The sequence below is a fragment of the Rhinatrema bivittatum genome, chromosome 14 (assembly GCF_901001135.1).
Source record: "Rhinatrema bivittatum chromosome 14, aRhiBiv1.1, whole genome shotgun sequence".
Classification (NCBI taxonomy): domain Eukaryota; kingdom Metazoa; phylum Chordata; class Amphibia; order Gymnophiona; family Rhinatrematidae; genus Rhinatrema; species Rhinatrema bivittatum.
In genome coordinates, this window is record NC_042628.1 from 35,156,213 (window position 1) to 35,170,818 (window position 14,606).

The 14,606-nt window shown below is 46.8% G+C and overlaps 1 protein-coding gene across 5 annotated transcripts in view; it reads left to right on the top strand.

The window, feature by feature from the left end:
- CFAP70 (cilia and flagella associated protein 70) overlaps positions 1-14,606 on the top strand; it is a 351,702-nt gene that overhangs the window by 144,375 nt on the left and 192,721 nt on the right. For all 5 annotated transcript variants that reach the window (XM_029576140.1, XM_029576137.1, XM_029576141.1 and 2 more), the window contains one exon: positions 12,161-12,255. In XM_029576140.1, coding sequence (XP_029432000.1) covers positions 12,161-12,255 — 95 coding nt within the window. The remainder of the gene's footprint in view (positions 1-12,160; positions 12,256-14,606) is intronic.

The window sequence follows — 14,606 nt, forward strand, 5'->3', positions numbered from 1 at the left end:
TACTTCGCGACATGCTACATACCTTCGTTATCGTGTACCTCGACGACGTCCTAATATACTCCCGGGACCTTAAGGCTCACCGTCAACACGTCTGCCAAGTACTCCAGAAACTGAGGGAGAATCGGCTGTACGCCAAATTTATTTATTTATTTATTTATTTATTTATTTTTAACTTTTATATACCGACATTCTTACATCAAATGCAAATCATACCGGAAAAAATTAGAGAAGTGCCAATTCGAGCAAGAGTCTCTACCCTTTTTAGGGTACATCGTTTCGTCCACAGGCTTCCATATGATCATGGATCATATGGATCATGGAGAAAATTGTAAATAAGCAACTTTCAAATTACCTAGAAGACCACAATATACTTCACACGTCACAATATGGTTTCCGAAAAGAACACAATACGGAAACCCTCCTCACCTCCCTCCTGGATCAACTATATATTGGTTTTGATAAAGGACAGTCATTTCTCTTAGCCCTCCTCGACATCTCTGCGGCTTTTGATACGGTAAATCACAACATCCTCCTAAACCGACTCTCAGACATAGGAATTACAGGCTCAGCCCTCAGATGGTTCGAATCTTTCCTCAGTAATAGAGGCTATAAGGTAAAAATTAAAAACATGGAATCACCTCATACTAATGCTCCTTTTGGCGTCCCCCAGGGCTCCTCCCTATCACCCACCCTGTTTAATATCTACATTCTCCCCCTCTGCCACCTACTTTCAAACCTCAAACTCAAATTTTATATTTACGCAGATGACCTTCAAATTTTAATCCCTATATCCAAATCATTGGACTCAACACTCAAGTTATGGAACGCTCATCTACAAACTATAAACCACTACTTATCCAGCCTCAACCTTGTGCTCAACACTTCTAAAACCGAACTCTTACTAATTACTCCAGAAGGTAGTCCCATACTTCTCCAATCACAAATATTCCACATATATCACACGCCAGAGATCTTGGAGTCTTAATCGACAGTCACCTTAACCTAAAGCATTTTATAAAACACACTACTAAGGAGTGCTTTTACAAGTTACAAGTACTCAAAAAACTCAAACCGCTCCTATTCCACTACGATTTCAGATCCGTCCTCCAAGCCATTCTGTTCTCTAAGATCGACTATTGCAACCCCATCCTGCATGGTCTTCCAGCCTCTACCATTAAACCGCTCCAGCTGCTACAAAATGCAGCGGCAAGGATTTTGACAAATACCAATCGGAGAGAGCATATTTCTCCTATTCTAAAAGATCTCCACTGGCTCCCAGTAAACTTCCGGATCCTCCATAAATCTCTCACAATCATTCATAAAAATATCCACCATCAAACCCCGCTTGATCTGTCTCATCCTCTCAGACTGCACTCGACAGCCAGGCCTTTAAGGGATGCTTACAAGGGATCTTTACATGTTCCTACAATCAAATTAGTGCACCACGCAAACATCAGAGACCGGTCATTCTCTACAGCAGGCCCTTCCATGTGGAACGCCATGCCTCCGGACCTCAGACTGGAGACTTGTCTAACAACTTTTAAAAAGAAACTAAAGACATGGCTGTTCAGCCAAGCCTTCCCCACCACAAACTCCATTGCCTGATCTAGAATTGTTCACCACACATCTCTGTAAACAAAACTTTTCCAAATTTTTCATGCCTAATATCCATTAAAGAGAGGTTGGCTCCTAGCCCCCCTCCACTGTATATAGTATTTATTCTATTTTATTGCACTTTATATATTTATTGCTCCGTTCACCCCTTCTTTATTTTCCTACTCCAAGTTAAGGCTTCCTTGTTATAATGTAACTGTATGCTCTGTATCTCTTGTTGATTGGTTAATTGTATATTCTACTTAGTTCATTGTAAACCGAATTGATTTGATTTGTATCAAGAAATTCGGTATATAAAAGCCTTAATAAATAAATAAATAAATAAATATGGACCCCGACAAGGTTGCCGCTATTAAGAACTGGCCGCAACCGCTGGGAGTTAAAGCGCTTCAGCGTTTCCTGGGCTTCGCCAACTTCTATCGCCAGTTCATCCCACACTACTCCAGCCTGGTAGCTCTTTTGACGGCCCTTACCCGGAGGGGTGCCGACGCCAAGAACTGGCCACCCGCGGCCGTACAAGCCTTTCAGGTTCTCAAGGAGGCCTTTCTACAAGATACCTGTCTCCGCCATCCCGACCCTCAGGGCCAATTCATCGTAGAGGTCGACGCTTCTGACGTGGCAGTAGGGGCTGTGCTAGCCCAACTTTCCAAGACGGGTCAATCCCGTCCCTGCTCGTATTTTTCCCGGAAGTTCTCCCCTGCCGAGAAGAATTACGGTATCGGGGACAAAGAATTACTCGCCATCAAACTGGCGTTCGAGGAATGGCGCCAATGGCTGGAGGGAGCACAGCACCCTATAATAGTCTACACGGATCACAAAAATTTGGAGTATCTGTGCCGTGCCCAGCGTCTCAATCCCCGGCAGGCACACTGGTCTCTCTTCTTTAGTCGCTTTCATTTCACGCTCCACTACAGGCCAGCAGCTAAGAACGTCAGGGCAGACGCCCTCTCCCGTAACACCAAGACGGACGACACCGTTGAACCTCCCCGATACATCTTAGATCCAGCCAAGGTTCTCGTGGCCGCGTCCGAAGTGGCGCCCGCAGGGAAGACGGTGGTTCCAGCTCGCTCGAGGAGAAGGGTACTCGCATGGGTCCACAATTCGCTAACCGCCGGACATCCAGGGATGGTTCGGACCCTAGAGCTTTTAACCGAATTCTACTGGTGGCCACGGGTCAAAGAGGATGTTCGACTCTACGTCCAGTCTTGCGCCACGTGCGCTCGACAAAAACCGCTGCCAGGCCGCCCTTGGGGCCTCCTCCAGCCGCTTCCTATTCCCATGGAACCATGGACCCACATATCCACGGATTTTATAGTGGAGTTACCTCCGTCGGAAGGGAGGACCGTGGTCTGGGTCACCGTCGACCACTTCTCAAAAATGGCCCACTTTGTGCCCCTGGCGAAACTTCCCACAGCTCCCGAACTGGCAGATTTATTCACCCAACATATATTTCGACTCCATGGTCTGCCTCTGCACATTACGTTGGACAGGGGTCCTCAATTCACAGCAAAATACTGGAGGGCTCTCTGCAGGAAATTTGGGGTACAATTGAACTTGACCACCGCTTTTCACCCCCAGAGCAATGGCCAAGTCGAACGCACCAACCGAACCCTGAAAACCTTCCTCCGGGTCTTTGTCAGTGACTTACAGGATAACTGGGTCACCCTCTTACCTTGGGCAGAGTTCTCATACAACCGCCACAAACACTCCGCTACCCTACAGTCCCCATTCCAGATGGTTTATGGGAGGACTCCCAAACCTCCTCTGCCATTGCCTTTGACAGTCTCGTCCCCGGCGGCGCAACTGACAGCTAATCAGCTACATCGCCTCTGGCGCTCCACTCAAGAGAAGCTTCGGCAGACGGCCGCACGATCCAAGGAATACGCAGACAGAGCCCGGCGACCCGCTCCAGTGTTCCCACCAGGGACCAAGGTATGGCTGAGTACAAAAAATATTCGGCTGCGTGTACCTTCCATGAGACTAGCACCCCGCTATATCGGCCCCTTTCTCGTGGCCGAACGTATTGGGGCAGTCGCCTACAGATTACGGTTACCCTCCACGCTTAAGATACATGACGTTTTCCACGTTTCCTTGCTCAAACCGGTGGTCCTTTCCCGATTCCAGGTTCGGCCTCCAGAAACCAGTGCCACCGCTGCCGACCCTGAGGACACGTATACGGTAAAAGAGGTCCTGGACGTTCGGGTCCGCCGCCGTCGCTGGGAATACCTGCTCTCCTGGGAGGGTTACAGGCCCGAGGAGAACTCCTGGGAGCCCGCCTCCCATATCCTGGATAAAGACCTTCTCCGCCAGTTCCATCTGAGTCACCCAGAGAGGCCGAGACCCCCGGGGAGGGGACGCAGGAGAGGGGGTACTGTTGCGATCCCGGGTCGACCCCGGGATCGCCACTTACCGCCCACTCGGTCCCAGGCCCCCTCGAGCGGCGTTCGGGCCGTACAGGCCCCGAGCACGGCGCTTCCACGCCGAGGAAGCAGCCGGCGTCCTCCCGTGGCTGGCCCCGCCCCCTAGCCGCGCGCGCGGCAGGCCTCTGCATTTAAAGGGGCCAGCGCGGGAGATTCACGGAGCCGGCTGGTGACGTCAGACGCTGCAGGGCTATTTAAGCCCTGCAGTCACAACGTTCCCTGCCTTGCAACAAGGTTCCCAGGGTTTCCTGCTTCCAGTTGCTGTGTTCCTGACCTCCGCCTCGCTCCGATCCGGTTTGCCTGCTGACCATTCTCCATCTCGACCCGGCTCCGTCCCTGACTCCGCTTCTGGACTTCCCCTTGGCTTTGATACGACGTCTGACTTCTGGCTTGACCCGGCTCCGTCCTCGACTTCGACTTGCTTCTTTCCTGGACTCCGTCTCGGATCTTCATCACTCCTCTGGCCCGAAGACTCTCCTAAGTCCCAGCGGCTGGGCCCCTACGGGCTCCTCCTGGGGGGGCTCCGGCTTCCAGTGCGAATCTCCAGAGGTCCCAGCGGCCGGGCTCCTACGAGCTCCTCTCGGGGGAGCGCCGGTCTCCAGGGTGAAGAGATCACGACTCCAGGGCCCAACGTTGTCCAGCCTCCAGGTCATCCCAGAGTCCTTGGCCGCATAGGACTCCATCCAGTCCCGGGATTCCAAGTCACTCCGTCCATCAAGCCGCCTCCCGGTTGGGACCTGTAGCTGAGGTCCTCCACAGTTTCCATCTCTCGTCCCGACCGGCTCAAGGGTCCACAACCCTTAACAGTGAGACTGGAAAACTGGGCATCGAAATGGCAGATGAAATTTAATGTGGATAAGTGCAAGGTGATGCATATAGGGAAAAATAGCCCATGCTATGCTTACACAATATTAAGTTCCATATTAGGTGCTACCACCCAAGAAAGAGATCTAGGCGTCATAGTGGATAACACATTGAAATCGTCGGTTCAGTGTGCTGCGGCAGTCAAAAAAGCAAACAGAATTTTGGGAATTATTAGGAAGGGAATGGTGAATAAAACGGAAAATGTCATAATGCCTCTGTATCGCTCCATGGTGAGACCGCACCTTGAATACTGTGTACAATTCTGGTCGCTGCATCTCAAAAAAGATATAATTGCAATGGAGAAGGTACAGAGAAGGGCTACCAAAATGATAAGGGGAATGGAACAGCTCCCCTATGAGAAAAGACTAAAGAGGTTAGGACTTTACAGCTTGGAGAAGAGACGGCTGAGTGGGGATATGATAGAGGTGTTTAAAATCATGAGAGGTCTAGAACGGGTAGATGTGAATCAGTTATTTAGTCTTTCAGATAATAGAAAGACTAGGGGGCACTCCATGAAGTTAGTATGTGGCACATTTAAAACTAATCGGAGAAAGTTCTTCTTCACTCAACGCACAATTAAACTCTGGAATTTGTTGCCAGAGGATATGTTTAGTGCAGTTAGTACAGCTGTATTTTAAAAAGGATTAAATAAGTTCTTGGAGGAGAAGTCCATTACCTACTATTAATTAAGTTGACTTAGAAAATAGCCACTGCTATTACTAGCAACGGTAACATGAAATAGACTTAGTTTTTGGGTACTTTCCGGGTTCTTGTGGCCTAGATTGGCCACTGTTGGAAACAGGATGCTGGGCTTGATGGACCCTTGGTCTGACCCAGTATGGCATGTTCTTATGTTCTTAATCGCCTAGAGACCAGAGCGGTTTTTCTGGCCTTTCAAGCATTCCTTCCTCTGGTTCAGGGGAAATTGGTCCGGGTCCTGTCAGACAATGCAACCACGGTGGCATATATCAATCGCCAAGGAAGGACCAAATGTCAGCCAGTGGCGGAGGAAGCTCAGAGGCTGATATGCTGGGTGGAGCGGCACTTGTCCCGCATCGTGGCATCTCACATAGCGGGAGTTGAAAACGTGCAGGCGGACTTTCTCAGTCAGAACCACCTTGATCCCGGAGAGTGGGAGCTGGCGGATGAGGCCTTTTGGCTCATTTGTGGCAAGTGGGGCACTCCCTGTCTGGACCTGATGGCGACCTTCAAGAATGCCAAGGCTCTGCGATTCTTCAGCAGGCACAGGGAGAGAGGCGCCGAGGGCGTGGATGCTCTGGTACTCCCCTGGCCGACTGACATGTTGCTTTATGTGTTTCCTCCGTGGCCGCTCATAGGAAAGATACTCCATCGGATAGAACTTCACCTGGAAGAGGTGATTTTGGTAGCTCCGGAGTGGCCAAAGTGACCATGGTTTGCATATCTGATCAACCTAGCTGTGTCAGGTCCTCTGCGTCTACAGGACATACCGGTTCTTCTTCATTAAGGCCCCGTCTGTTTGGAAGAGGCGGATTGCTTTTGTCTAGCGGCATGGCTTTTGAGAGGCGCTGTTGAAAAGCAAAGGTTATTCAGATGCGGTGGTCACCACCCTTTTAAGATCGTGCAAGACGTCTACGTCTTTAGCTTCCGCCAGGGTATGGAAGGTCTTTGAAACCTGGTGCATTGAACGGGAGGTTGACCCGCTCCGGGCGTCTTTAGCGGATATTTTGTGTTTTCTACAAGCTGGCCTAGCAAAAGGCTTATTGCGCAATTGTCTGAAGGTCCAGGTGGCTGCTCTTGGATGTTTTCAGGGTTCCATTCATGGACTGTCCCTGGCGACGCATCCGGATGTGGCGCGTTGCCTTCGAGGAGCAAAGCATTTGCTACCCCTGGTTCAGCCACCTTGTCCTTTGTGGAGTCTGAACTTAGTTCTTACCGCTTTGTGTGGTCTGCTCTTTGAGCCTTTAAAAAGGACGACTTTGAAGGATCTTACATTGAAAGTGGTGTTTCTGGTCGCTATTTCGTCGGCTCGGAGGGTATCCGAGCTTCAGGCGTTGTCTTGTAAGGAGCCTTTCCTGCGGATTTCTGAGTCGGGAGTTTCCTTACGTATGGTCCCGTCCTTTCTTCCAAAGGTGGTTTCATCCTTTCACCTGAATCAATCAGTGGAGCTTCCATTGTTTGCAGATGTAGATTGGACAGATCCTCTTGCACGAGATTTAAGGAAGTTGGATGTGCATAGGGCACTGTTGCAATACCTGGAGGTTATGAACGCCTTTCAATTGTCAGATCATCTTTTCGTCCTGTGGAGTGGTCCAAAGAGAGGCAATATGGCTTCTAAGACTACGATAGCTCACTGGCTGAAGGAGGCTATCAACTCAGCTTATTTGATGCGGGGGAAGCCCTCACCGGTGGATGTTCGGGCACACTCTAAAGCGGCATCCTGGGCAGAATGCCAATACATTTCTCCTCAGGAGATTTGTAGAGCGGCTATATGGAAGTGCTTACACACGTTTGCAAGACATTACTGGCTGGATGTCCAACCTCCAGATTCAGGGGGATTTGGAGAAGGTGTGCTCCGAGCCGGCCTCTCCGGGTCCTAGGAGTCTGGACTGATCCAGGTACTTACAGGGAAAGGAAAATTGGGTCTTACCTGATAATTTTCGTTCCTGTAGTACCACGGATCAGTCCAGAGTCCCACCCACTGTAAGCATCAAGGCAATGGAGTATCTGCTCAGTCGATATTTGTTTAGTTTGGGTCCGAAGATCAAATTTTCATCCTGTTTCACGGGTTTGGGTCACAGTTGGGGTTAGTGATCCAGTTTTGAGTTTAAGGTTCCTGTATATAGTTAGTTTGGAATTGAACCATTCTGCTTTGACATTGAGTAATACTGGCAGACTGTGGGTGGCACCTTGGTATATATGGCACAGTCTGTCAAAACTTTCTCTGTCTCCATCTGCTGGAGGGAAGGCAAAACCCAGGAGTCTGGACTGATCCGTGGTACTACAGGAACGAAAATTATCAGGTAAGATCCAATTTTCCTTTAGTTACAAGAATGTGAGGGTAAAGCTTGGGATCAGGTAGGGTCTGTGGTATTGGATTAGGAACGGGCAGACTAGATAGGGCTTGTGGTTCTTAACTATCATTACCATCTATGTTCCTGTATTTCTGTATTATTGAGATGGCTGGTACTCCCTCACTTTTCCAATGTTTCCTGTTGGCTGTGAACTATACCATCATATCATCTCTAGTCCTGTGTCTGGGAATCTAATCTGAACCTCATGCACAGGTGCATAGAGTGCTGCTGATGGGCCATTGAGCCAGCTAAGTATTAATGATTTGTTCCAGTTCCAGCTGCAGATGAATATGTTAGATTACAATGCTTTGTTATGTTTTGTAAGGTTTGGGTCAGCTGCCACAGTGCCCCCTTGGGCACTGTGGCAGCTGACCACGCCCATGGGGGGAAGTCCCGCAAGGGGCTACAGGTCAGGTTCAGCTCTGGACACACAAACACAGATTATATCTTTATTTAGACAGTTTGTGAAGCCACCGGAGGTGGCGGTAGTGAGTAGAAGATGGAGCTTGGATGGGCTAGTATTCCTCAGGGCGCTGGAATAGTGGTTCCTCCGGTAGCAGTGCTGTAGTGAAAAGAACTGAGAGAATGAGTACAATAAGACATTCACAGTCCCCAATATGGAGAAGCCCCGAGATAGGGAGAGCTGGCCCTCGAGAAGTGAGTACCAGATCCCTGGGAGCAGAGACTCATTGGCAAGTTCTCACACAGCAGTTCCACGTAGGAGATGGCACTGGCGCTGAAATGGAGGCAGGCCCTCGAGGAGTAAATGGTAGTTGTACTCACAGATGGTGTCTGTAGCGAATTCTCCCAAGTAGAAGAGGAGATGTACACAGGCAGTGAGTCAGGGAACATGGGCCCTCGAGGAGCGAGTACCGGTTCCTGATAGCGGCCTGAAAGAAGCAGAGAAGCACCCGAGGAGCGGGTACCCCGTTAGCAGAAAAGAGTCCAATAGAAGTTGGAGGCAGAGTAGCTGGGTACGGAGAGCGAATCCCATCCGTAGGAAATCCCTTGCTAACTCAACGGCTAAGCAATAAACAACAGGCTTAAATATCCGGGCAGCGTGACGTCATCACAGGGGGACGCCCCTGAGGTTCGCACCATAGAGGAAATAAGAATGAGGGCTGCGCGGGAAGCAGCGCCCAAGCCGGTCCGGGGACGCCGGAGAGGATGGCGGGCAGACGCCGCGGCAGCCAGACGTCCACAAGGAGCAGGAAGAGTCGCAGAAAAAGAATGGTAGGCGGAGTGCAGCTGTTGGGCAGCAACGGTTGCAACAGCTATGTCGCTTCCAGTGTAAATAAGTCCATCCTCATGAGATAAAAAGTATAATTATTTTTTTATTTTTCAAATTTTATACTAGTCCTTCCCAGAGGACTACAAAGCAGTGAACAACAGGGTAAAAAAATTGCCAAAAAGTTATTCATCAGCAATAAACAAACAATATAAACAATCAGACAATAGTACAACAAATATCATTAATAGCCAAAAATAAAAAAATACAAATACAAAGACAAAACAATACAGGAAAGCATGATCGCTGAGCAAAAGTCAGAGAACATATCAAAAATAACATGCCAAAAATAAACACCTTAAAAACATAAAATAGGTTGGTAGAGACTCCTTGGACCAGCCAAGACTGGGGATGCGGTAGAGGCAGCATTCAAAGCCCTGGGAGAGAAGGAGTCTTTGCCTTTATATAACAGCGACACTTAGGCCTAGATTTTCTAAGACACCGCGGCGGCGTGAATCGCGCAGTACAGGAGGGCGGAGGGGTGGTCCTGCGAAAGCCGGCAGCGATCGAACCTCTGCAGTGCAATCGCTGCCGGCTTTCGCACCCAATAGCGCCATCATAAAAGGTGGTGCTATTGGGCGCGAAATAGGCAACGAAAAAGGTTCTTACCTTTTTGCTGTCCGTGAGGTCTTCACGGTGTCCGCCCCGATGCCGCCCTGACTCCTCCTGTTCCGGTCTTGACGCCACCCCTTTTCGCATGCGATTCCTTTGAAAAATGACCAGCTTAGTGACCAGGCTCAGAGTACATACATACAGGTTCCTGAGAGACCGTAGTCTATGGCCCCGATTTGAGGACTGTTGCTGCGATGTCTGAACTAGATGGAAAGGATAACAAAGTTAAAATGTAAAAACCCCAGGTAACTGAGAGTAAAAGCTTATCATGCCAGAGCCTGCATAGAGTCAGGTTCCAGTGAAGTTGGAAGCCTGAAGAAGCTCATAGGGAGCCCCCTGAGGCCAAACCAGGCCACAAGAACCTGGCAATTACCCAAACACTAAGAAGATCCCATGCTACTGATGCAATGAATAGCAGTGGCTATTCCCTAAGTAAACTTGATTAATAGCCGTTAATGTATTTCTCCTCCAAGAACTTATCCAAACCTTTTTTGAACCCAGCTACATTAACTGCACTAACCACATCCTCTGGCAACAAATTCCAGAGCTTTATTGTGCATTGAGTGAAAAAGAATTTTCTCTGATTAGTCTTAAATGTGCTACTTGCTAACTTCATGGAATGCCCCCTAGTCCTTCTATTATTCGAAAGTGTAAATAACCGAGTCACATCTCGTTCAAGACCTCTCATGATCTTAAAGACCTCTATCATATCCCCCCTCAGCCGTCTCTTCTCCAAGCTGAACAGCCCTAACCTCTTCAGCCTTTCCTCATAGGGAATCTGTTCCATCCCCTTTATCATTTTGCTTGCCCTCCTCTGTACCTTCTCCTTCGCAACTATATCTTTTTTGAGATGCGGCGACCAGAATTGTACACAGTATTCAAGGTGCGGTCTCACCATGGAGCGATATATAGGGATTATGACATTTTACGTTTTATTAACCATTTCCTTCCTAATAATTCCTAACATTCTGTTTGCTTTTTTGACTGCTGCAGCACACTGAGCCAACGATTATAAAGTATTATCCACTATGATGCCTAGATCTTTTTCCTGGGTGGTAGCTCCTAATATGGAACCTAACATTGTGTAACTACAGCAGGGTTATTTTGCTCTATATGCAACACCTTGCACTTGTCCACATTAAATTTCATCTGCCATTTGGATGCCCAATCTTCCAGTCTTGCAAAGTCCTCCTGTAATGTATCACAGTCTGCTTGTGATTTAACTACTCTGAATAATTTTGTATCATCCACAAATTTGATAACCTCACTCGTCGTATTCTTTCCAGATCATTTATATATATATATATTGAAAAGCACCGGTCCAAGTACAGATCCCTGAGGCACTCCACTATTTACCCTTTCCACTGAGAAAATTGACCATTTAATCCTACTCTCTGTTTCCTGTCTTTTAACCAGTTTGTAATCCACGAAAGGACATCGCCTCCTATCCCATGACTTTTAGTTTTCGTAGAAGCCTCTCATGAGGGACTTTGTCAAACACCTTCTGAAAATCCAAATACACTACATCTACCGGTTCACCTTTATTCACATGTTTATTAACCCCTTCAAAAAAATGAAGCAGATTTGTTAGGCTAGACTTCCCTTGGGTAAATCCATGTTGACTGTGTTCCATTAAATCATGTCTTTCTATATGCTCTACGATTTTGATCTTGAGAATAGTTTCCAGTATTTTTCCCGGCACTGAAGTCAGCTCACTGGTCTATAATTACCCTGATCGCCCCTGGAGCTTTTTTTAAATATTGGGGTTACATTGGCCACCCTCCAGTCTTCAGGTACAATGGATGATTTTAATGATAGGTTACAAATTTTAACTAATAGATCACAAATTTCATTTTTTAGTTCCTTCACTACCCTAGGATGCATACCATTCAGTCCAGGTGATTTGCTACTCTTTAGTTTGTCAATCTGGCCTACTACATCTTCCAGGTTCACAGTGATTTCGTTCAGTTCGTCTGACTCATCACCCCTGAAAACCATCTCTGGAACTGGTAACTCCCCAACATTCTCATTAGTAAACACTGAGGCAAAGAATTCATTTAGTCTTTCTGCAAGTGTTTGGGTAATTGCTTGGTTCTTGTGGCCTGGTTTGGCCTCTGTTGGAAACAGGATGCTGGACTTGATGGACCCTTGGTCTGACCCAGCATGGCAATTTCTTATGTTCTTAAGCAGGAGGAAACTGCTGAGCCAAAAATAAAGATAGGTAGAGTAATTTTCCTATGTGTGGTAGGGACCGGGCATGCTAATCATATGAATGAACTCAATGTCTGACCTTCTGTTGCTAACCTTAGGATAAGAAGATGCGGATAGAAGCTGAGACTATGAAAAAGAGAGTTGCTTGGGATATAGAAAGGCGCTGCTACTTAGATCCCTTTGCTGTGATTTGGTAAGGAACAAAATCTGTTGCCGTAACACCAGAGTGCCTGACAAACATCTATTATTCACATCAAGAAACCACTGGTTCCAGGAAGTATTTGGTAACATCTTTGTTCTACAGCTCTTATTTGGAAGCAATATTGTCTCATGCACAATACATTCCTTTTTCATGTTAAACAGTGCAGTAATCTGACTGTTCTATTATTTAATTTGTAAAAGGTGAACAGAAGAAAAACATTATGAATATACAATGACTTAAATGAAATGTTTTCATTGCTTCTAATATTTGTTTCTATTATTATTAGTATTGTTATTATTATATAAGCTAAATGTAGTTTCTAAAGGTACTTTACAGCAGACATACTGATGAACCAAATTTACAGGAACTTGGTATTTCCAAAAATGTGGTAAAGAATTCTGGTTTAGGGTACTATATAAGTGGTGAAATTTGAAGTAATAATAATGGCACTGTTAGTATTAGGGAAGGATATAACCATGTCTGACTGAAAGTAAGGGCCCAGGACTGGTGTCCCCTGTACCAGCCTATGGTAAATTTACTCTGCTAAAATGGCTTTTTTTTTAATTTTTAATTTTCATAATTTTCACTCTTTTTACAGAGAATATTATTTGAGAAATTAGGTACATAGATATAATACAACTTAATAATACTAATTACAAAATGAAATATCCAGAATTGAAATACCATATTTATCTATGTATCACAAAATAAGTAATATAGGGGGGCGTCATTGGAAACGAGCATCGTAATTAGGCAAAATAATTAAAAAAAAAAAAAAAAAAAAAAGAATGGCTCAAGTGATTAACGTGGATATTAACTTTTCTATCAACTCAGCAGTAGTATTTTGAGGTTGACCTTCCAGGAGCCCTCTAAGTTGTGACATTTAAAAAAACCAACATATTTAGCATTATTATGCAATATAGAACATTTACAGGGGTATCTGAGGTCAAATTTAGCTCCAATTTTTTTGAACCTCTAATCTCAATGAAAGAAAATCTTTACTTCTAGCCTGAGTGTCTTTCACTAGATCAGGGAACATCCACACTTTTTGGCCTAGAAAAAGAGATTGCCTATTACGAAAAAACTGTTTTAAAACATTGTTACGGTCCATTAAGAACACGAAAGAAATTAGCATAGATCTTCAATGAAGGACCTCCTTCTCTAAAGATGTTTCCAATATTCTTGAAATGTCCAATGAAACTGAACCTCCTGGTCCTGGTACATTACCTTGATTTCCTTGGGGTAAATAATAAATCTTAGTAATAACTGGCATTGCTGCCTATGGCAATTTAAGCACTTGTAGTAAATATCTCTTGAAAAGATCAACCGGTGATAGCAGGTTAACATAAGAACATGCCATACTGGGTCAGACCAAGGGTCCATCAAGCCTAGCATCCTGTTTCCAACAGTGGCCAATCCAGGCCATAAGAACCTGGCAAGTACCCAAAAACTAAGTCTATTCCAAGTTACTGTTGCTAGTAATAGCAGTGACTATTTTCTAAGTCAACTTAATCAATAGCAGGCAATGGACTTCTCCTCCAAGAACTTATCCAATCCTTTTTTAAATACAGCTATACTAACTAGGGATGTGAATCGTGTGATCGATCGTCTTAACGATCGATTTTGGCTGGGGGGGGGAGGGAAATCTTATCGTTGTGTTGTTTTTTTTTTAAAAATCGTAAATCGGGGGAGGGCAGGAAAACCGGCACACCAAAAAACCCTAAAACCCACCCCGAACCTTTAAAAAATCCCCCACCCTCCCGAACCCCCCCAAAATGTTTTAAATTACCTGGGGTCCAGTGGGAGGGTCCCGACGCGATCTCCCTCTCTCTGGCCACGACTGCGTTGAGAGAAATGGCGCCGGTGGCCCTTTGCCCTTATCATGTGACAGGGCAAAGGTAGTGCCGGCGCCATTTTGAAGATTGGCAATACGGCCCGGGTGCAGGAGGTCGCTCCCGGACCCCCGCTGGACTTTTGGCAAGTCTTGTGGGGGGGTCAGGAGGCCCCCCCCAAGCTGGCCAAAAGTCCCTGGGGGTCCAGCGGGGGTCCGGGGGCGATCTCCTGGACGCGTGACGTTGGGAACCAGGAACCAAAATGGCGCCGGCGCGCTACCTTTGCCCTCTCACATGATAAGGGCAAAGGGCCACCAGCGCCATTTCTCTCAACGCAGTCGTGGCCAGAGAGAGGGAGATCGCGTCGTGACCCTCCCACTGGACCCCAGGTAATTTAAAACATTTTGGGGGGGTTCGGGAGGGTGGGGGATTTTTTTAAAGGTTCGGGGTGGGTTTTAGGGTTTTTTTGGTGTGCCGGTTTTCCCGCGCCCTATTTAACGATACAATACA